Genomic DNA, 21,935 nt, shown 5'->3' on the forward strand with positions numbered 1-21,935 from the left:
CCAACATATAATTTGGGTGAGATATTGCAGTTCCGTCTGGTAAAACTATGATTTCCAGTGGTGTCATTTATAAAGAAAATAATACATTACAGTTACAAAATGTCTGAAATGACAAACTATACATGAAAATGTTATTATTTTCCTTATAAATGTAATCAAACGTTGTAAACTTAGTCTCAGAGCAGTGTAGTCCTATGTAAGTCAATTACAGTCCAGTCGGTTGAATGCACACAAATCACATCTATATTTGCATAATGTTGCCATATGGCAACAAAGTAATTTTACAATTTTACAAAAAACTTACTAGATCTAAATTGGTTCTAATGATGAAAATTCATAGTTAACTTGTCCCAGAAAGTATTTAAAAAATTTTCTTGAAGGTATTTTGCCTAAATATTGAACAATTAGCCAACTTTGGGCACCCTCAAATCATGACATTCTCAGTGCCCATGACCATAGATAAAGAAGGCTCAAACAGCATATCCTGCTAGTGTGATCATCATTTGTTATATCAAACTAAAAGACCTACCTTTTCATAATAAAACAGTAAAATATGGATTTTATATTAATGCCTTTTAGTAAAATCGAGATAAAGCAATTGTTGCCATATGGCAACGCCATGCAATAGATATACATTTTGTTGGCAGAAGAAACAGACTTGGGGAGTAAAAAAAAAAAAAAGAAAAAAAAGCAGAGGGTTTTTAAATCCTTAAATGTAGTGTTCACATTGTTCCATGAGTATAAACATGACATTTTTTCTCCGGGGATAACTTTATTTGGACAAATACATAATTTTAAAACCAGAATGAGGGTTACATTTAAATATAGCCTCTGATAGCCAGCCTACTGAAGTAGCAGCACAGATGTATTCATGGCTGTCCTACCTGTAGGAGTTAGGAAGATGTCAGAAAAGCATATTTGTACACGCCTCCCCATCTTCAGGAGGCTTCATGAAGTTAGCAAGAGACCATGTATGTGGACCAATAGAGTGTAAAGTGATGGTTTTCTCTGTCTGTGCACACAGTACATTCACATTACTACAACTTTGTTGCACAATATTTTATCATAGTGCAGTTGGCAGGCACATATGTAGGTCAAGGTTCCAAATAATAAAAAGTACTACTTGACTGTGAACAAACAAAAAAGAGCCAAAACACAATAATTCAAGATTGTCTTTATTGCAATTAAAGGAAATTTGTGAAGTGTAGAAGAATTATGAGAGTAAAGATAAAAAGAAATGATAAGCAAATCCATTTTTTGTGAGATTTTATAAGGCATAGGACATCAATCGAAAACTGCCTGATTAATGTAGATCATCAAGAGATGCTGCTGTGCTGTTGTTTTTATTATGCTTCAGTCTCGTCCAACTGTGTGGGTTTCTTTAGGCCTGTCGATGCGGAAGACAAACTCTGCAGGCATGAAGTAGCCCAGGTACTCCACAGCGTCGGGTGTGGTGTCTATGTAGTAGTGGCCACCTTCTCCATGGTGACTGAAGCAGTGGGTGTGCTCTACACGCAGGTCTAAACCCTGGATACACAGCACACGACAGAGTTACATTCTCAACCCTTTTTATTCAACATTTATAAGCAGTATATTAACACTTAAACTGTTTGTAACACACTATAATGTCGTTGTAACCAGATATGAGGCATGTTTTTAAGTGTGTGTGTCTGATGTGTCTCATTGAGATGAGTGTGTTTGCTTTACTTACAGGGTCTCTGGATACAAGCACTGACTGGCAGATGAGTGGGGCGCTGACCTCAAAGTGCTTGAGCCAGTTGTTGACCTCATCGTTGGAGTTGAGGGGGCAGGCTGAGAACTCTCTTGGCTACATGTAAGCCGACACAAGGAAATAAATCAAAGTTTGAAACTTGACACTAAGGCAAGAAAGTGTTTTGTTTTTTTTTTACTGTTGTTGCGCATCTAAAAATGATCCATCTACAACAGGTGACCCAACTGAAAAGTAATTGGCTGTATCCCCAGGCAACAGGGGTCACTCATTCTGCACCATGCTGCTGGTAATACTCACCATGATATGGATTCTAGCTTTGCCTTTCTGGATGATGAAGGTGCCTCCCAACGCCAGGCTTTTATCAGGGTAATGATCTTCGAGAGTCTTCCTCAAGGCCGTCACGAGACTGTGATCTCCTGTTCTCTTCTTGGCTCGCACCTCTATGACCTGAGGGGGCACAAACGCAGAAACTATGCCAACTCAGCATGTATCGTCACTTTTGTTAATGTTTATTCTTTAATACGTTGGGAGCAAACATGTCATGAGGTTGAAGTTCATGCACAACAACTTCATTACTAAGGCAGATAATATGTGTTTGGGTTCATATATAACTGGAGAAGTTCATTATTTGCCAAACCCCAAAGCAAATAATGACAATGCATTTTTGCAGGAACCCGATCACCATCCATTTTCCTGTCAAATATAATTACCTTTCCAGGCTTCCCTTCACAAGCATAGAGATTGCCCAGCAGTCCGAAGTTGCAGTCGGAGAATCTGTCGCTGTATTTCTCTTGTAAACACTGGCCGTCAACTGGATTGATGGAGGAGAAGTAGCTGCTGTTCACTGCTGGCCTTCCCTCCGCTTCAGTCAGAACCAGAGGCATCAGCTGGGACCCAAGACATTTATTCAGTCAGCTTCTGTGCTACAAATTTTATTATATTTAAAAGATTTATTTGTCACTCTCTGCAGGGAAGGTCAGTGATTCAGAGCCTCACTCACTGGGAGGACATGTAGTTTGAGCGACTACCCGTTTACATGAGCTGTTGTGTAATACAGAGTAAATAGAACAAAATGAACAGTGAGCAAGGTGAAAACTAACCGCACACAATTCACTATCTGGCTCCTGTATTGACCAACTGCTATGGTTTATTTCACTCTAACAAACATTTTAGTCAGAATTCGATGGTGTGATGCCAGCATGTGTATTTTAGCTGCCTGACACACAAAGTATAGGTGGTAAAGGTGATTAACCTCTGCATTCATCCCAAGGATTCTGGAGGGAGCACCTGCTGCACCGAGGATGAATGCTCCCGGCAGCTCCACCTCCTTTGATACAGTGTTCATGTTGTACTCCTAAGAAGAGAAACAGGGGAGGCCAGTATGACAGTCACATTTACCACCAATTATTGCAAATCATCTCCACGCATCGTCTCTGTACGCTGCACTGTTAGTGGTGGAGAAAACTACCTTGTGCTTTTGAACCAAGGGCACCAGGTACGGTACACCACCAACATCTGTGATGCGAGGATTTCCACACAAGCCTACAGCATGAGGACAGAGTCATATAGGTTTCACATCAACTATTACTATTACTACTAATGACTGTACAGACACACTGTGGATGTTGTCCTCCATCACATCCATTGAAAGCACATTTAATAGTCAGTATGAACAGAATAAATGATTACAGTAAGCATTACTGTTCATATGCACACCTGACAGCTGTTTTAAGACAGACTTGAAAAATTGTGAACCTGACCTTTAAGACAAAACATTACAAGCAAGACTACACTGTTGCACACATGCAATAGTAGCATTTGAGATCTACATCATTGTTTTGATCTCCGACCCATGGCTAAAATGTATTTATACAGTAGGTGGCGCGCTAGAGACATGTGATTTTCACACCTCTCATGTGATTTTGCATCTAGATACTGTTTCATAGTTTTAGAACATTTGAAGACTGTCCACATCTGGATATATCTTACCTTTAACAGGAAACTGGAAGGGATCTTTGGTGAGATCTGGACACTCGACAACACCAACCTGAACTTCTGCAAAGTTCTTCTCGAGTCCCGTTTGTAATACTGCAACCAGCAATCATGTGTTTACTCTCTTTATGAACATATTATTTGCATTACAAGCATTGTCACTTAGCCTTTATATCAAAGCTGGAGTCCTTACCCCCGCGCAGTTCCTCCAGGCCTGGAGTGTGCAGCTGAACTTTCTCAGTTTTGCTGATATCAGCCATTATTGTGTTAGAGTCTGGACGTCCAGCAGCAGACTGTTAGCTGTGCAGAGGAAGGCGATTGTTAAAGCGAGTGCATCTGAATGGGTAAAGTACAACCAAAGAGTCAATTGTAACAAGATAGTTCCTGTCCCACATACTGGTTCCTCGCCTGATCTGCCAGTTTAATACGTATACTGCTTACATTTATTTAAGAAACTCTTCGTTCTCGGGTAATATTGTAATAAATCAGCCTTTAGGACATAAAGTAGGCATACATAGAAACGTGAAAAGTTTGTTGGGTGGATGTTTAAATTTAAGTTTAAAAAAATAAAAAAGGGAAAGGAAATTGGTTGAAATATGAAAATAATTAGGTAATGACACTAATAAAATAAACAAAAATGAAACATGACGTGTGCAAATATGTAATAGTAGTAGTAGATGAGCCCATCTGGTATTAGATATCATTATTTTTAATAAATAACAATTCATTACATTTACATGTACTTGTTTATTACATTTTGTTTTACAAAGTTAGGAAATCAATGTTTAAATCAATGATTTTGCTTTACACATAAAATAATAACCCCAACATTTTCCAACCTATTTAAACAATCTAATTGTTTCCATGTCCACAATTACCATATATTATTTATAACTATGTATTATGTAATATGCTCCAAAATAATGGAATAGTCTACCTAAACCTATGAGATGTGAGCTCTGTGAACATTTTTAAATTACAGCTGAAACACGTTTATTTAATCTTGCTTTTAATAGTGTCATTTTAATTTAATCTTATTTTTACTAAATGTAAAATGTTCACAAATTGTATCATTTTTTATTCATTTTTTAAAAATGGTTTATTTGCTGCTGTTTTATTGTATTATATTTCTATTTTTCTCTGTAAAGCACTTTGAGCCAAATCAATTGTATAAAAGGTGCTCTAAAAATTAAGTTAATCATTATTATTATCATTATTATTATTATTGTAATTATTGTTTTACTTTAGGTATAAAAAATAAAAGTGTTCCAACATGTGTTTTTTAACTCTTAACTAAATGGTCCACTTACTAGCTTTTTGTGAAGCTTTCAGTCGCAGTTTAAAGAGTCGAACACGGAAGTACACGCGGTGAACTGTCTCGTTCCCCTTCAACTTCCTCTGTGGTGATTGGTCAGGTGATCATTCGTCGCGTTGATGACGTTTACAGGGCGCCACATGTGTTGTGTGGTATGTTCTTACTTCTAATGTGTAAAGTCATAATGTATCTGTAGAGGATTATTAACAAGATATAATCGACTCGAGCATGTTAACATTGGAGGTATCAATGAACTGATCAACTCATTTATCACTTATCTCCACTGCTGGGATCATTTCTGAAACTAACGTTGCATGATGAACCGGCTCCATCATCGGAAAAACTGGAGCCACTCAGAGGCTCAGATCTCTGCGGCGCTGTCAGCAGACTCCTGCCACTTAGTGCTGGAAACAGAACCTCCTGATTATGTGGAGAAAATATCGCGGTATCTTGAATCTTCTGTTGGACACAGCAAACGGGCTCCAGAGTCTACCGACAGGTATGAATCTGAACACTTCTTGGTTCTCAACGTGGGGGTCGGGGCTCCCACAAGAGGTCGCTGGATTAAAGCACTTGGATGGAGAGTTATTGTGAAGCCATTGGGTACAACAGTAACACTGCTACACGTGTAAAAAGGTACAACAGATTGAGGAAAAGTAAAGTGATTGTCATGTACTGAGAGGATGAAGTAAGATAATAAACATGTCAATTTACCAGAATGTAACTGAAGCCTTTAAATCAAACTGTGGCTGGAACATTTGCTGAATTGAACTAAACTCAAGAAAGTTACATTCAACTTCTGCAGAGATAGCTGATATGAATAAATGTATGGTTTGGCGACCTTGGCTAAGTATAGTAGTAGAAGACAAGGCAATTTAAAACATTGAGATCAGATATTCAGCCCACAAAATCTATTTTCAGTGGTGGATTTATTTAAGAAAAACTAAACAACGGTAAAAGCATTACAGTAATTACTGCGGAACATTTTCAAAGCACACACTGATTAAAAAAATATGGGTTTCTTGTTTTCTATTGATGTATATGAATAAAATGCACTAGACAACATATTCATTAAAAACACTCCATTGTCCATTTTAGCGATGCAAAGCAGATTTCCCTGCAGCAAAATAATCCTAACCTGTTCATGCTTTTATATAAATGAACAATGATTTCTGTTTTTGACCTCCTCAAGCCTCTAAAAGTTATTCAAATCAAACTAAAGTCCTCTCTCTAGAGCTGCAAGGTTAGTCAATCAATCAGCTAATATTCTGATAATTGAATAATTACTTCAGTAGCTGTCAAGGATACATGTGACAAGTGATCCTGGGTAGAATTAGCTTTATTTTAAGGTGTCACAAGGCAAAATAGTAGGGAGCCGCCTCTCTAACACTACAGTGATGATGCAGCTACGCCTGTAACAGCCTGATTTGTGTTGCAGCAGCCTGAGGATGCTCCAGTCTGACTCTGTACATGTGTAATTGTGTCTCTGCAGTGATTCAGGGAACAGCCTGTTTATAACTCAGAACACGGTACCTGAGGCTGTGAGATCACAAAGGCGATGTCACTCCACCCAGAGGTCAGAAGAACCAACATCTCACATAGAGTTAGAGGACAGCGAGGATTCCGGCAAAGAGAGAAGAAGAAAGGAACAGAAGCTGCCAATATACAGTTTCCCTTTCCTCAAGGAGAGGGAGAGGGAGAGGAAGAGGAAGGACAGGAGTGCTGAGTTGAGTGTCAAGGATAATATAAAGATCCACGTAAGGATAACCACTACTTCAGCATGCATGTTTTCGCTGTCTTGTATATGTGCTTAAGTCTGTTCTGTTTCCAGTACGCAGGGATGGGAGGCTTCTTCCATAGCGTCAAAGAGCTGTGGCAGAGCTATCAAGAAGGAGACAATCTGAAGTCATCTTTACCAACAGTAGACATGGACGGGGAGGAGATAACTCCATTGTCAGAGTACGTTTTTTTTTTTTTTTTTTATGTCAAATTTTTATTTTATTTTCATTCTAACACAAAACAAATAATGATGTACAGCCACTGAACATACCATAACACACACATAAATAGGATGAATAAATAAATAAAATTGAAGAATAAAATAGAATGGAGACAGGCGGCTAAAACACACAACAATAACAAAAAGAGAAAAACAAAAGAAAAAGAAAGGGGACTTGTGGAACAGTTAATACAGACCCATTGAGTAATTCAAATGCCAAGTAAGGTCAGATCAGAGTGAGCCCTTCAATGTTTCAGCCGTAGTGAGCCACATATTCACATTAGTCTCTTTGGCCCCATTTACACAGGCTGTCGACAGCTCCATATAAGTAACATCAAGAAAAGTCAAAACCCACTGTCTGATGGTCAAAGTGTGAGGGGGGCTTCCAGCGTACTGCCATCATTTTAGAGTGACTTTATTTTGAAGGAGTAATCGTGCTCATTTGAAGCGACACTTGTAATAAATCATGTTTTTACTGTTACAGAGAAGGAGAAAGGTCAGACGATGAGGACATCAAAGTGGTGGTAAGCAAGTCAATCTGGGAATATTGCATCTTGAAGCAGCTTCTGTGTGTGTGTGTGTGTGTGTGTGTGTGTGTGTGTGAACTTTGGTGTTATGTGTGTGTGTTATCTCGCAGGAAAGGAACCGTTTTGTGGTGTCGTGTAAAGCAAAGCGCCGACAAACTTGGAAGGCTCCACAGAAGAGAGACAACCAGATGGAGCAGCAGAGGAAGAGGAGGAGAGTTAGTAACGCCACCCAAGAAACATCACCACGAAAGCGACGGACGAATTTGTACAAAACCACGACGCCCAAATCAAAGGAGATGGTGTCGTCTTCGGATTCGGATAGCACGGACGACGGAGAGTCTTCTCGTAGAGTTCAGGCGGAAAGGAGAAGGAGTAACAAACATCTAAAAAGTCGCAGAAAGATTGCGTACCAAACTCCTCCTCCTCCTCCTTCTTCTTCTACGAATAGCCAAAAAGTAAAGAAGGGCAAGCTGCGTGACGACAACGATGCCACGGACCCAGCGGAGCGTACGCAGCAGGACAGAGAGGTCTCATCCACCACTGTGACAGCTGATGTCTGTCACATACTCAATCTGACGGAAACAGAACAACCGGAGGATGAACCCGGAACCGGAGAGAGCCAAGATCTCCCGCAACGTCCCCCACACCTCATAAAGGACTCCAACGGCGATGAAAGCAGCATCAAGAAGAGGAAAAAAAAGAAAGAGAAGCATGGAGATGAAGATAAAGAGACTGAAGCTCAGCAGGCCGTAACATCTGAGGATGTGGTAATGGCAGATGCTGAGTCCCCGGCACCACAGGACGCCGATGAGCCGGAGCTGAATGAAAACAATCAGACGGAGAACTCGTTACGTGATGACGGTGACACGCTGAGAGAGGAAGGTGGCGAAATTGAGAGAGAATTACCCTTTTTAAAACAAAAGAAAAAGAAGAGAAAAAAGAACAAGGCTGCAGTAGAAAATAATGAACAAGAGGACGAGGTCGGTCATTTAGAATGCGATGTGAGGGTAGAGGAGGAGAAGAAGAAGAAGAAGAAGAAAAAGAGGGAGAGAAAGGGTGAGCGCGAGGAGGATGTTGAGCAGTTATCTTCCGGCGCAGTTGCCGAACCTCTAAATGATGCTGAGACATCAAAGCAAAAGAAGAAAAGGAAAAAAGAAAGGAGTTTGGTGAATACAGAAGTGTCAAATTCTACTTTAGATCAGTTAGAAGAACATGAGAGTTGTTTAGAAAGTAACGCAGCTTCTCAAGAAACACTGGACTCTAGTTATGTGAAGAAGAAACAGTCTTGTCTTGATGCTACTGAAGCTGGAGGAGAAGAAGATGATGCTGGAGATGTGAGCATGTCTAATGATGCTGCAACTCCATCAGGAAAAAAGAAGAAGAAGAAGAAGAAGAAAAAGAGGAAAGGAAGCAGTGAGTGTGAGGAGGATGCTGATGCTGAGATACCGAAAAAAATGGTGAATAGAGAAGAAGTGTTAAATTCCACTGTAGATCAAGTGGAAGAACCGGAGAGTTGTTTAGAAAGTAACGCAGCTTCTCAAGAAACATTAGAGTCCAGTTTTGTGAAGAAGAAAAAGCAGAAAAAGAAGAAACAGTCTTGTCTTGATGCTACTGAAGCTGGAGGAGAAGAAGTGGTTGGAGATGTGAGCATGTCTAATGATGCTGCAACTCCAGCAGGAAAGAAGAAGAAGAAGAAGAAGAAGAAAATCAGCATCTGTGACGGGACAGATGTGTCTCTTGAGGAAACAACTGGAGACAAAGATGCTGAACTGGTGAGCAAGAAAAAGAAGAAGAAGAAGAAGAAGGAAATATTGAGCAGAAATATGTCAGACACTGAGGCACAAAGTCATGATTCAGTGTCTGTGCGGGAAAAGGAAAAGAAGAAGAAGAAGAAGGCCTCTTCCTTCCTCGCTGCTGATGCAGAGGGAAACTGTGCTCAAACACAACAAGATAAAAGCTTCCCTTCACAGTCTGTTGCCGTCAGCGCCGGCGATTCGGAGGCAGAATCAGCAGAAACGGCTGGAAATGTGTCTGTCACGGAGTCTAATGGCGAGGTCCGGAAAAAGAAAAAGAAAAAGGAGAAGAAGACGTCGGATAAAGATAGCGAGCGGGATTTCGAGGAACAGAATGAAACGCGTCAAAGCGATTTGCCTGAAACTACTGATGTTGTGGTGAAGAGGAAAAAGAAACGGAGGAGAGAAGAAAGTGAGTCGGTGACCCCGGCGGAAAGTGCAGCTGATGCCGGGTGTTTGGAAATCGATGAGGCTGTTGTGGTGAAAAAGAAGAAGAAAAAGAGAAAAAGGGATTCATCATCTGTTATTGAAGATGCTGAGTCAGTAGTATCCACACACACTTCACACAAGAAAAAACAAAAATCCTCTCATCTGGAGCCAAAGAGCAAACACAGTGCTGAAAGTTCTCATGATAACAGGAAGTCTGAGCAAGATACCAAAGATACACATCTGGATGTACCTGGAAATGATCTCACACCCAAGAAAAAGAAGAAGAAGAAGTGCTCTTCTAATGTCTTGCCAGAGGGGAAATCAGTGGTTAAAGCTGTTGAAGTAGAGCCCCAGAAAGAAAGAAAGAAAACAAGTGCTTCTCCCAGGGTCATATCCAGCAGCTCTGACTCTCCTTCATGTTTTAAAATGTCCTCTTCAGACAGTATCAAGATAAAGGAGCACATAAAGGCCAAAAAGACTCTTTATAATCCAAGTGAGAGCTTCCTCACATAGTATCAGAGTCTAAAGTAACTGATGGTGATGAGGTTTAGATCAGTTGGAGCTCCTGAATCAATCAAAGACTTCTGCAGCTGTGAATAATATGACTTCTATCTTTAGAAAGGAATATTAACAATGTCTTTTTTTTAATCCATTTTGTTTTGTATCAAAGCATGTTTTTTGTTTTCTATCATGGCTCAACCCTTTTTGGTGTTGATATTATATTTTGAGAAATAACACACCATAACAAACCATGATGCTTAGTGTTTGTCTATAATTTTTGAAGGAACACTTGTCATACGCTTGGAGATTAAAACTTCCTCAACTAGTTGGACTGAATTGGTTTGTGAGTGTGCAACAAATTCTTTAGAAAATGCTCAAATCTATTCTTTAACTTATATATTATTTAACTTTAACAGCTCTTCCTTGAGTGGAAATGATAGACTTTTACATTTGGTGCTTAATATATTCAAAGGTTTCCAAAGTGCAAAGTCAGAGTCTCATTTATCAAGAGACATAGTGCTTTTATACACTCTGCTCTTGTGCTTGTTCTGTTAATGGTGTTTAAGAATTCAAATGCTTTATGATGATGAGGGTTTAATTGTCTGTTTCTGTGCTGGAAATGTCATGCTGCTCTCCACTTTAGAGTCAGCATGTCAGCCACCTGTGCTCCTCTACTGCAAATGATCTGCTCTGTCTGAGTGACTCACTGATTTTTTGGAGTTGTAGCAAAGTGCAGCTCAAGTTCTAACCAGTCACAGGGTTAATGGGTAATGCTGTGCTGTTGCTGTAGGTAAAACATTTTCTCAAGAAAGGAGCATTTCATTTGTCATTATGAGTCTATGTGTTTGTGGCACACTTCACTTCTGACAGACTGATGAACCAATAATAGATGTTTTCTGTCTTGCATAATTCAGATGGGTCAAAGTTTTAAAATCATCTTATTTGTCTGCTCCTATTTCAACACCATGAACACTATCAATTTAATAAGGAGGATCAATTATGCTATTAGAGCTGCAATGATTAGTAGATTAAATGATCAGCCAAATAATCAACACGTATTTTGATAATCAAATAATCACTTTAGCCATTTCAGCTAATACTTACCAAGCTAATACCAAGATTGATCATATTTGGGTTGAACAAAACAAGACGTGAAGATGTCATCTTTTTTAGTATTTTGTGACATTTTTTAAACAAAAATGGTATCCTAGTAACTCTACAGAGCAGTACATATGTTTTATGTTATTTCTGTTTTACTGAGGTCTTGGTTCAGTCTTAATGCTGCAGATTATGTAGCTGCACATTTCCTGAGTGGACAGATTTTGGAGGGGACACACTGTAATTGTGTTTTCAGTCTCTTCCTCCTGAAGTGGTAATCTTGTGTCCATATAGTTATTTCTCAGGTGTTGCTGGTTCATTTGAAAGGGAATGACCGGAGATACTTTATCCTGTCAAATCAAAATTAACACACTCAAGTGACACTGATAACAATTCATTTAGGCAGAATCCAAATGTGCACCCTCTGGACTTGCAGACTGAGCCTTCCCGAAATTCAGTCCTACTTACCATGTGTTCACCATCACCTCAAGTACAAGGGCTGACCTGCTAGAGGAGTGTGCTCTGAGACAGACTTCAAAGTTGACCCTAAACATTCCTGACCCTGTAACTCATTTCAGGGTCACAAGTGTTTTTCTGAACGATTCTTAACGGTGCTGCTGTTTGCAGGTCTGCTGGTCTCAAAGCTCACTCAGAGTGTTCCTTTAAATACTACTACATATTATAATCACATTAATGCAGCGGTGCGGGACTTTTGTCTCCCCCTTCTGGAATTTGGAGTAATTACAAAAATACTCGACCCCCCCTCCCACCCTTTCTTTTATACAGTCTATGCTCCCACCTCACCCCTGTTCTACAGCCCCTATCCCAAGCAGCGCTCTGTTATCCCATGCACAGAAATGTATACATCCAGCACATCTGGTGCGCCAGCGCGGGAAAGTTACCACAAACATCAGATTTTAAAGATTTATCAGGTGGTGATACGCTCAATCAACATTTTGTGAACTCAGGACCATCACACTGTAGACGGATAAAAAACAACCTTTGCTCTCTAGATTAGCTGGTTATAATGAACAAGTTAGTTATTAAATCTATAGGCGTCTATAGGCCTATTATATAAAGGTAAAGTAAAAATTTTACAGTAGGCTATATTATTAGTGTTGTTGCTGCTGATGATTTGTTTTTAATTATTGATCATAGCTTTATTATTAGTATCCTACATAATCAGTTTATAATCTGTACTGCTGCAGGGTTATAGGTCATTTTACCAACATCTGGTAAATCTGCACCCCTGAGCGGACTCTCTCCGCATAAAGTCCATTTAAGGGCCCTTGTGGAGTTGATAAAGTGCGGGGTTTTTGACAGCCCTCACCCCTCACAGATTTCCCGGGAACGGTTCTGCATGTGCGGTGAAGTCTGAACATTTGGATTGAGCCAATAGAGAGAAGAGCCTCGTTGACCCGAGTTTCGCCCGCTGCTCGAGATGTCGCGCGCGGCTCAGCGCCTTTTTTACGCACGATGACTGATCGTGACAAGGCAGCGGTCACGTTACGTAAGCGCGCAGCCACAGAGGGCATTTAAACAGTGAGGCTGCGAGGCTCCAGCTGGAAACTTTTTTTGCTCTGCTGCTGAGACCAGTGTGTCTTCATCCACGCTCTGTACAGTGTCACTGTCCAGAAATGTCCTCTTATAACAACAGCGTGTGTTTGAACGAGGCCAGGAGAGTAGCGATTTTCGGAGGGACTCACGGGAACGAGATGTCCGGCGTGACGCTCGTAAACCTGTGGGTGAAGAACGGTGCCGAGATACAGAGGAAGGGGGTCGAGACCAAACCTTTCATCACCAACCCGAGAGCTGTGGAGAAATGCACCAGATATGTGGACACGGATCTGAACCGAGCCTTCACCCCAGAAAACCTCAGGTACACACACATACACACACACACACACAATGCACCTGCCGTCGTACGGCGTCGCTGCTGGGTGTTGTTGTTCCTATCTGCTGTCACATGTTGAATACAACCTGTTTCAGGGCACGGTTCCACTACATTCATGTTTCTCATTTGGTTTTGAGGTTCAGTCTATCCTAAAGAAATTAATCCAATGGGGGGAAAACAACATGGTACATTTGCATACCATACTGCCAATTTTGACATTGTCTGAATGGTCGTACTTAATGTGTGTACATGTTGCCATTGTGATTGTGTTTTTGCGAATGAAGATTTAAATCTGAACTCATTATTGTGCCTGGGGTCCACTGGAATCTCCTCAAGGATCATATAGTCCAGTATTAAATGATGTGACCCACAGTTAATGGAGATGTCATGGAAAATATAATGACAGCGCCAATTATGTAACATTATTGGCATAATTGACCATAGTATGTGTGTGTGTGTGTGTGTGCTGTGGCAGACAAACGAGTAAAATATCGTTTAGTGGGAGGTGAACACAACAGAATGAACGTAAGCGTGGACGTAAACAAGGTGTGGGATGTCTTAGTGTAGGATTCATACTCTGTTATCGAAGGAATTACTACAATTATGCAGTCACGTGGGCATTTCCATCAAACTGACTATTATCACAGGTAGTATGTGTGTGTGTGTGTGTGTGTGTGTGTGTGTGTGTGTGTGTGCGTGTGCGTGTGCGCGTGTGTGTGTTTACCATCGTCCATGCCCCCCACCCCCCACCCCTCTTCCTCCTCACCCCCTGCCCCCCCTCCCCTCCCCCTGCCCCCCACATGCGCCTCTGCCAATAACAGCCGAGCAGTAAACCCCCTCCTCTCGGACTTCAGCTGAGTGCCAGCCAGCAGGAAAAACGTGACCGAGCTGCAACTGATTGAAGACGATTTTTTTCTTTTTCATTCGCTCCTTTTTTTTGTGCGTGTGCGTGCGTGCGTGTGTGTGTGCACTATAGCGGAAAATGAAGTCTTATGCAAACCCTGGCTCATACAGTCAAGTGTGCATGAGCGGGCACAGCATCCTATTTACTAATGTGGTTGGGTAACAGCATCTCTATTCTTAAATCATAATGGGAATTCTGTAATAACACTCACAAGGTCATTGTAGTGTGTCTGTTTTACCCAGAGGGGAACTTATGATAATCACCATGATATTTTTAAGTGGGCTTATTTATGTATTTAATCTTGACCTTACACCATGTGGCATTAATCATGTGTCTGTCATGGTCATATTGTGGTGTTTACAGTACTTTTGGATAGTGACTATATACAGTAGAATGACATTAAGTGTACATAATGGTGATACTATGGAAGGATGATGAGATTCACCAAGCTCTCCAGCTTACAAACTGTTTGGCCTTTCTGAAACCAACATGTAAGAAGATTAACTACTTTCTAAAAACAGCCCATGGTGTCATTTCCTTCAACTTAAATAGACAGCTCTGCTCTTACCCCCATATTTAGTGAGCATGTGTCATTTCAGTTTAACTTGGTGTGTTTTAGAGCACTTTATCAGCTGTAGTTGACACTGTGCTTGTGTACTGATGTGCCGGCAGTCCAGACAATACCAGATATTTGCTGAAAATGTGGTCTAAAGAGCAGATGTGAGGGAGGTGAGACAATATGGGCAGCAGAGGTGCTATTCTACAGTGGTTTGGAGAATGTCCTAGACTAGGGGTTATTTTGAAATGCTTTAAAAGAGCTAAAAGAGAGAGAGAGAGAGAAAAAAAGGGCAGCTCTCATTCTCTCTGTTAGAGCACATACAGTGTAATATCTGTCTGAGGGGGGGGGGGGAAAAAAAGCAAGCTTAGTCCGGGGGACAAAGCGAACTTCTCAAGTGCAGACACGCGATGTGGAGAAAGTGAATTTCTTCTGAACTGTCACAAAAGGAGACCACTGTCCTGCTGAATCCAGCTTTTGTGTCCCAGCGTAGACTTAATGGCTGCCACGGCTGTATACACTAACACAATTTCTGTTCCCTTCACGTGAAAAACAGTGGGAAATAAAATCCATGAATCCACCACAGAAACAGGAAATTCTTGTTATTCAGCTTTTGAGGCTTGCTGTACGTGATCTCCATTTTAACCCTGCAGTTACTGTGTTAACTTACAGGCCATTATTCACAGAGACAAATACAGTCGAGTAAAAGTGTCACAGGGCAAGAACACACCCTTGTTTAAATCATTAACACGCTTCATTGCTCATTGTTCCTTTCAGCTTTACTGTCTGATAAGATATAAATCTGATGACGCCAAATGTGAATTCTGCGATTGGTGTGTGTGTGTGTGTGTGTGTGTGTGTGTGTGTGCCCTGCAGCGCCCTGGGAGGGGATGACCTGCCCTATGAGGTGCAGAGAGCTCAGGAGATCAACAGGATATTTGGACCTAAAGGAAGCCCGGAGGCCTACGATGTTATCTTTGACCTCCACAACACCACGTCCAACATGGGCTCCACTCTAATTCTGGAAAGCTCCAAAGACCACTTTAATCTACAGATGATGAACTACATCAAGGTGATGACCTCAGAAAGAGCTTTAAAATCACAGCACAAACACACCTGTGTAGTAGCAGTCATCTGCAGCATTAGTTATTATAGGGATCTGCTGCTGGAAACATTTGCTTAATATAGCTACAGTATGCAACACGTGTGATTTTTTTAAGCTTCTCAAAAAGGGAGAAAGTGACAGCTGGAGACTTTGTATCTCTGGTTTTCTCGCACATCTATCTTCCAAATCATTGTTTGTGCTGAAGAGTCAGTGTTTGACTAAAGTTAGCTCTCTATTGAGAGGTTCAGTTAACCTATGTAAATAATGTCATGATCTGTTTAACTTCATGTGTTGGACAAACTCATCTAAAGGATCATCCATCCAGACACACTCAAGAGTTAGCTGCTTCCTTTGGTCATTATGTGCTCTGAGCCACCAATCACAGATGAGTGTGAGATGTCTTTATGTGTTTTTATATACATACACAGAGGTGTTCAGGATGTCTCTCTAAGATGGTACATATAACATAAAGTCTACAACACGAAACAAAGGCAGGCAGAGCAACACCAGGGAGGAGAAGAAACACAATGAGTAACACACTCTTTGCAACAGAGCTTCTGAGGAATGTGTTCAAACACAAAATGCTTACACACAAATACATAGATTGCAGTTTGACACCGCTCATTATCATACTATCATTGGGCATGAGCTTTTCGATTACTCAATTTCTTTTCCAACTGTTAGATAAAAAACTGAACTTTGAGTTCTTTTACTGACTTTCTAGTAACTTCCAGCAATCATTATTCTGCTGAAACTGAGACAGGCTGGTTTCCTCCACCAGGATTGAGTCTTGTCCAATGTCTAAATGCAGAATTCAGTGGAAATATCTTGTAGGCTTATGTGGGGGAACTGGCCCTAAGTATTGTTTATTCTACTAATATGTTATCTTGGTCATAACTAAAAATAGATTTAGTATAATGGGGGGAATTTGCAGAGCTGATGACTTTGTCTAGACTTGAGCAGACAGATGTTGGAGTCCTGCAGGGGACTTGGTTTCTGTAATGACTCAGAGACCCCTCAAGATTAATAAATACAAACAATCTGCTGTTATCTGAATTATCGACAGCTTAAACTTTTAAACTCAGGATTGGATTGGTTGGATGTTGTAATGAAGTGGACCACAGTGATAATAAATGATGAAAACAAGAATCACTTTTCTGCTTTTATTGCTGAAAATGATTCTGTGCCTTTACTGATGACCAAGATAGACAGCTTAAACTTGATTCATGCTCATGGTCATTGAGTTTGTTATCTTGTTATTTCATTTGTCATATTCCTTCCGAAGCGAGTCAGTGCAAATTCAATTTTCCACTGAGTCGAGCAGAACTTCAAACCGGTGCCTCACTGTTGCATTAGCTCTGCTTAAGACAGCTGACTGATGTGACGCATGTGACTTCGTTAAAGGTGTGTTTTTATTTTTAGCTGAGTTTTTGTTTTCGCTGCGTTTGTGTTGCAGAAAGCCATCGCTCCAGCCAGCTGTCTCGTCCTGCTGAACGAACACCCTCTTCTGAAATATTCCACTTCACGCTCCGTAGCCAAGCACCCCGTCGGTGAGTCTCTCAAATCACTCTGGGAGATAATGGAGGAAAGAAATAGCATTTAAGACATTCCCCACAGTGTCTGTTCAGGTGGTGGGAAATAGTTGAACACGTGCAAACGAGTCTCTTGGTTGTTTTATTGCAGGTCTGGAAGTGGGTCCTCAGCCTCAAGGTGTTTTGAGGAGCAACATTTTTGAAGCTATGAGGGTCATACTGAAACACGCCCTGGATTTCATCGACCTGTTCAATGAAGGTAAGGGAAGCAAGCCACAGCAACTGAAAAATGCTACAACATACCATGTTTATAAGGCAGTAGCCCATTTTTGAAGGAAATAATGAAACCCTAGAATTTTCCCTTGAGGACGATGAATATTATGATTCATATGTTTATATAACAGGAAAAGAAGTTGTTGATGGTCAGGCTGAACGTCTGTCAGCATAATGAGAAACCAGACAAGAAATGACAACTTGCTCTTGGGTGTGCCTGTCTGATTTAACCACATCTACCTCCACCCAGAACTCTAAATGTATCAGTATCTGGCTCATCTCTGCCTCTTTCCTACAGCACGGAACGGTGTTCAGAGTTTGCATGTTTAGGTGCAAAGCGGCTTTTCCTTCCCCCTTTTTACGTAAACAAGTGGTCCGTGCCAAGTGTGAGTTGCAGTTCTGTCGGTTTCCCCCGACTGGCCTGGCTGTTGAATGGCTTGCTTGTTGGGAGTTGGTCAGTTTCCATGTCATTAGGGTCTGGCTGCCAATGAGTGTGGTAATCTTCTGTCGTGGGGCCACACTGGTGCTGATGAATGCTCTGGCATGGTGATGAATTGATGTTCCTGCTCTGTGAGGCTGAGCGTCATGAAGAAACAACTCGTTTAGCTGTACCAGATTACGTTATTGTAACAGTTGAACATGACTTCCTCTGTACATAAATTAGATTCAGTTGAAAACTGAGATAGCTTTTGGAGCATTTGTCCTTTTTGCACCATGCTGCCACTTGCATAGTAATACAACTGAGTGGCCCCATGCTTATGTTGTGTAAGGTCTGCCAAAAAGTGTTGTTTTTGGAGGTTGAAATGAAAGACACAGCAACAATCTCATACAGTATTTTAAAAGGCTTGATTTGACATTTGACATTAAGTCCATATAAAAATCAGCATCAGCCTATAAACGTCATATTAATCTTGTTACGGAGCAGCATAACTGTTATAAATTGTTATCAATTTATTGTTGGGCCCCTTATTGACCACAGCTATAAATGTTAAATAAAACTAATTGGCAGCTATTTTTAATGTAAAAATGCCCAAATTTCACACATAGCAGCTTCTCAAATATGAATTTTGCTTTGGTTTTTCATTGTTGGTGAGACAATACAAAAATATGTATAAAAAAAAAAAAAAAAAAAAAAAAAAAATGCTTGGACTTGAAGTCATATTTTTCATCATGTTTTTTTAAGGATTCTTACAATATTAGAGATGTTGTTTGTTGTGTGTTGTATAGGCATGGAGTTTCCTCCTTGTACAGTGGAAGCTTTCCGAGTCACAGAGAGGATCGACTACCCTAGAGATGCCAATGGAAACATCATTGCCATGGTGCACCCCAATCTGCAGGTAGGGAAAAAACCAAACAACAAAAACCATATTTGACCCATCGACCCTGTAAATATAAAGTTGTTATGAAAGAGGAAATGAGAGATCTTTGGTTGATGTTTTACTTGGAGCAACACACTCAAGTTACTCCTCTGAGGTTATTGCTTGTTGTTGTTTCAGGACTGTGACTGGGAGCCACTGAACCCTGGTGACCCTATGTTCCAAACATTTGATGGGAAGACCATCCACTACCAAGGCTCAGGCACCGTCTATCCCACTTTTATTAATGAGGCAGCCTATTATGAAAAGCAACAGGCATTTGTAACCACCAGGCGAGAAACCTTGGTGGCCAGCAGCATCAGAAAAGCATAAAAACTGTTTTGTGAGGCTAACAGCGATCTTGAATTTGTGTTAGCCACAGCAACGTGTATAGATTTTGCACTTTGTTCTGTTAGCATATGACAGACTTTCCTCACATATTGATTAGACACCATCTTTTTACACACTGATTTAGTTTTTTTATGCGTTTACTATCAGAAAAATCTATTAACTATGCAAAGAACATTTGTGGAGGCTTTGCAAAGAGTCACTGTGAAAGTCTTTGATCTGAAGACTGGTATATTGTTGTGATAAGTATTTATGATACTGTTGTTATTTAAAACCTGATTACATTAAATTAACTAAGCTTTTTTAATATTAAAGGCCAGGCTTAATCATGGATGACTTATGAATCATTACACAGCACTCTTTAAGTTCCCTTTAAACTGCTCAGGAAGGCCATTGAGGATCATAACCTGCTATTTTTGACCCAAAACTGTAGTCATTTCTCTTCTTCTGAAAATATATTTGTAAAATCTTTGGGAAGATGTTTGTGGCCTTTGATACTACCTACCTGTAACTCCAGTGGTTGCATCTGTGGTGCTGTCCTATTGTTGCCTTAAAAAAACAAAAACTGATTTCAGTGAAAATTGCACAACAAATTTGGAGTGGAATTTGTAGATTACGTGTTGGACAACGAGATATTATTTTGATAAGAGACGGTACGTGTTCTGTTCCTTGATACAAATGGGATACAGTTTGAAAAACATGTTTTATAATAATATATATATATATATATATGTGTGTCTATTTTGATATCCTTGTATTGTATGTTTGGTTTAAGTGATGTATAGGACTTGAATAATGGAAAGCACATGTACTTTCTAATGTTTTTACGTCTTTTGTTGTCTTGAAGTGTATCGCTGTGGTCTTACAGTCATTCATTTTTATAATCTTAATTCATTATTTTTGGTAGCACTGTTTATAATATTAGTAAAGCTCACTGTCCTCGATGTCCTGTGGAAATTGTCCAATCAATAAATATAGTGCTATGCTATTTGGTTGTTTATTATTGTTGTTGCAGATGCACTCTTAATCATGTGTTGCATTGGCTCCGTCATGCCTCTTTTGTCATGCACCTGCAGCCACAAGGGGGCATCACACAACCACTAATCTGTGATCTGTATGTGATGCACTCTGCTGTAGCCTATAGTGTAATGGAGCAGCTGCAGACTGTCAGAGATGCATCTTTTGCTTTTTAGCTGCCTCTGCTGGAGTGCACATTAGTACATTATAGCCAGCATGACACTGACAAGGATTTACCTATTAATTATTTCAATAGCATAACTTTTTATGCTCCAGAACATCTTAATATAGCTCAAATATACAACCAACGTTTTTCTACTTGAGATATATATTCAAAAACACCACTTATATATTAGAACATTCATTATGTTTAATCTATTTGGATGACTGTCCATGTTGAAACTCTTTATGTAATCATAAAGGAGTTGATGTCATCTGGTAAATTAGTCAGAACACCTTACTTCTAATCACTTCACTTACATAGATATTCATTTAAGTGTCAGAAATCCTGACCAAAGCTTTGTCTAATTTGTCTCATTTTTAACAAAGCAGCACACGCTTGACCTCCTGTTCAAAGAAACATCTGTCACTGACACTACATTTTAACACACCAATGTGTAATGGTAGATAAGATGTCCAGTGTTTACAGAAGACACACAGATGTGTTGACAATGACGCATCATTTGCAATGAGTAACCAGTTAATGCTACAATTACAGCTAACGGGAAGTGTTGTACATGTTGTTGTTGGATGACAGTATGAGTTGCTTCTCATTCTCAGAGATGAATTCCATCTAAAAACTAAATGAGATATTAGATCATATTTAAAAGTGAATGTTAGTGAATGAGGCCGAGAAATGCTAAGGGTCCAATTTAATCTGTGGATTTATCTATAAGAAAAAAAGCATGCACATTTAACATCATTTTACTTAATTATGCACATTTGGTTTGTGCAGTACATGGAAGTGTGGATCAACATTTCCTGATTTTGTTGTCTAATGAATAAAATCACTTTGGGAATGAACCAGAATGTACGTGGGAATGCTGGAGCAAAAACTTTCCTGTATCTGTTAACAACACAGTCCTACGCAGCGTTTCCTTAGAAATTATCACTTGAATGAACACAGTACTGAGAAAACATCTGTCTAAATGGAAACTGTAACATCATTTTCATCCAAGCATAACAAGCAACAAGCCTTGAAATCAGAGATCACACATGAGAAAATTTGGACTCAGCTGTAACAGTTCTGCAGTCCACAAGCTATATATTATATTGAAGACTTGTATATTAACCTGAGAAGTCTGTACATTTTCTGTCAGGCATGCAATTTGTAATTTCATTTGTGTTTCATGACTACAGACCATAGTCATAGCCTTTTTCATCTATTCATTACAGTAACACAATCAGGGCTCTCAGGTTTGCAACTTGTGCTGATCAATGATTCCTCCTGGCCAGAGAAGGCTTTTAAGAGAATGATCTTTAAGTTCTGGGCAGCGATCCAAATGTGCACTTGAAAAACCAAGTGTCCATCTTACCCCCCCCCACCTTCCCTCTGCTGTCCGTAG

General features: G+C 40.1%; 2 protein-coding genes across 2 annotated transcripts; one reads left to right on the forward strand and one right to left on the reverse strand.

The window, feature by feature from the left end:
• Nucleotides 1-1,156: 1,156 nt before the first annotated feature.
• Nucleotides 1,157-4,032, reverse strand: c13h11orf54 (chromosome 13 C11orf54 homolog). Its single transcript, XM_053331437.1, has 8 exons — nucleotides 3,918-4,032; nucleotides 3,722-3,820; nucleotides 3,201-3,274; nucleotides 2,985-3,086; nucleotides 2,443-2,619; nucleotides 2,030-2,179; nucleotides 1,712-1,828; nucleotides 1,157-1,527 (listed from the first exon to the last, which is right to left on the reverse strand). The coding sequence occupies exons 1-8, from the start codon at nucleotides 3,982-3,984 to the stop codon at nucleotides 1,354-1,356; spliced, it is 960 nt and encodes a 319-aa protein (XP_053187412.1). The 5' UTR covers nucleotides 3,985-4,032; the 3' UTR covers nucleotides 1,157-1,353.
• Nucleotides 4,033-13,023: 8,991 nt separating this feature from the next.
• On the forward strand, nucleotides 13,024-20,071 carry aspa (aspartoacylase). The gene is made up of 6 exons (XM_053331790.1): nucleotides 13,024-13,265; nucleotides 15,617-15,812; nucleotides 17,302-17,395; nucleotides 17,529-17,636; nucleotides 18,878-18,987; nucleotides 19,147-20,071. The coding sequence occupies exons 1-6, from the start codon at nucleotides 13,024-13,026 to the stop codon at nucleotides 19,336-19,338; spliced, it is 942 nt and encodes a 313-aa protein (XP_053187765.1). The 3' UTR covers nucleotides 19,339-20,071.
• The last annotated feature ends 1,864 nt before the right edge of the window (nucleotides 20,072-21,935 follow it).

This window comes from Scomber japonicus, chromosome 13 (genome assembly GCF_027409825.1).
Source record: "Scomber japonicus isolate fScoJap1 chromosome 13, fScoJap1.pri, whole genome shotgun sequence".
Classification (NCBI taxonomy): Eukaryota; Metazoa; Chordata; class Actinopteri; order Scombriformes; family Scombridae; genus Scomber; species Scomber japonicus.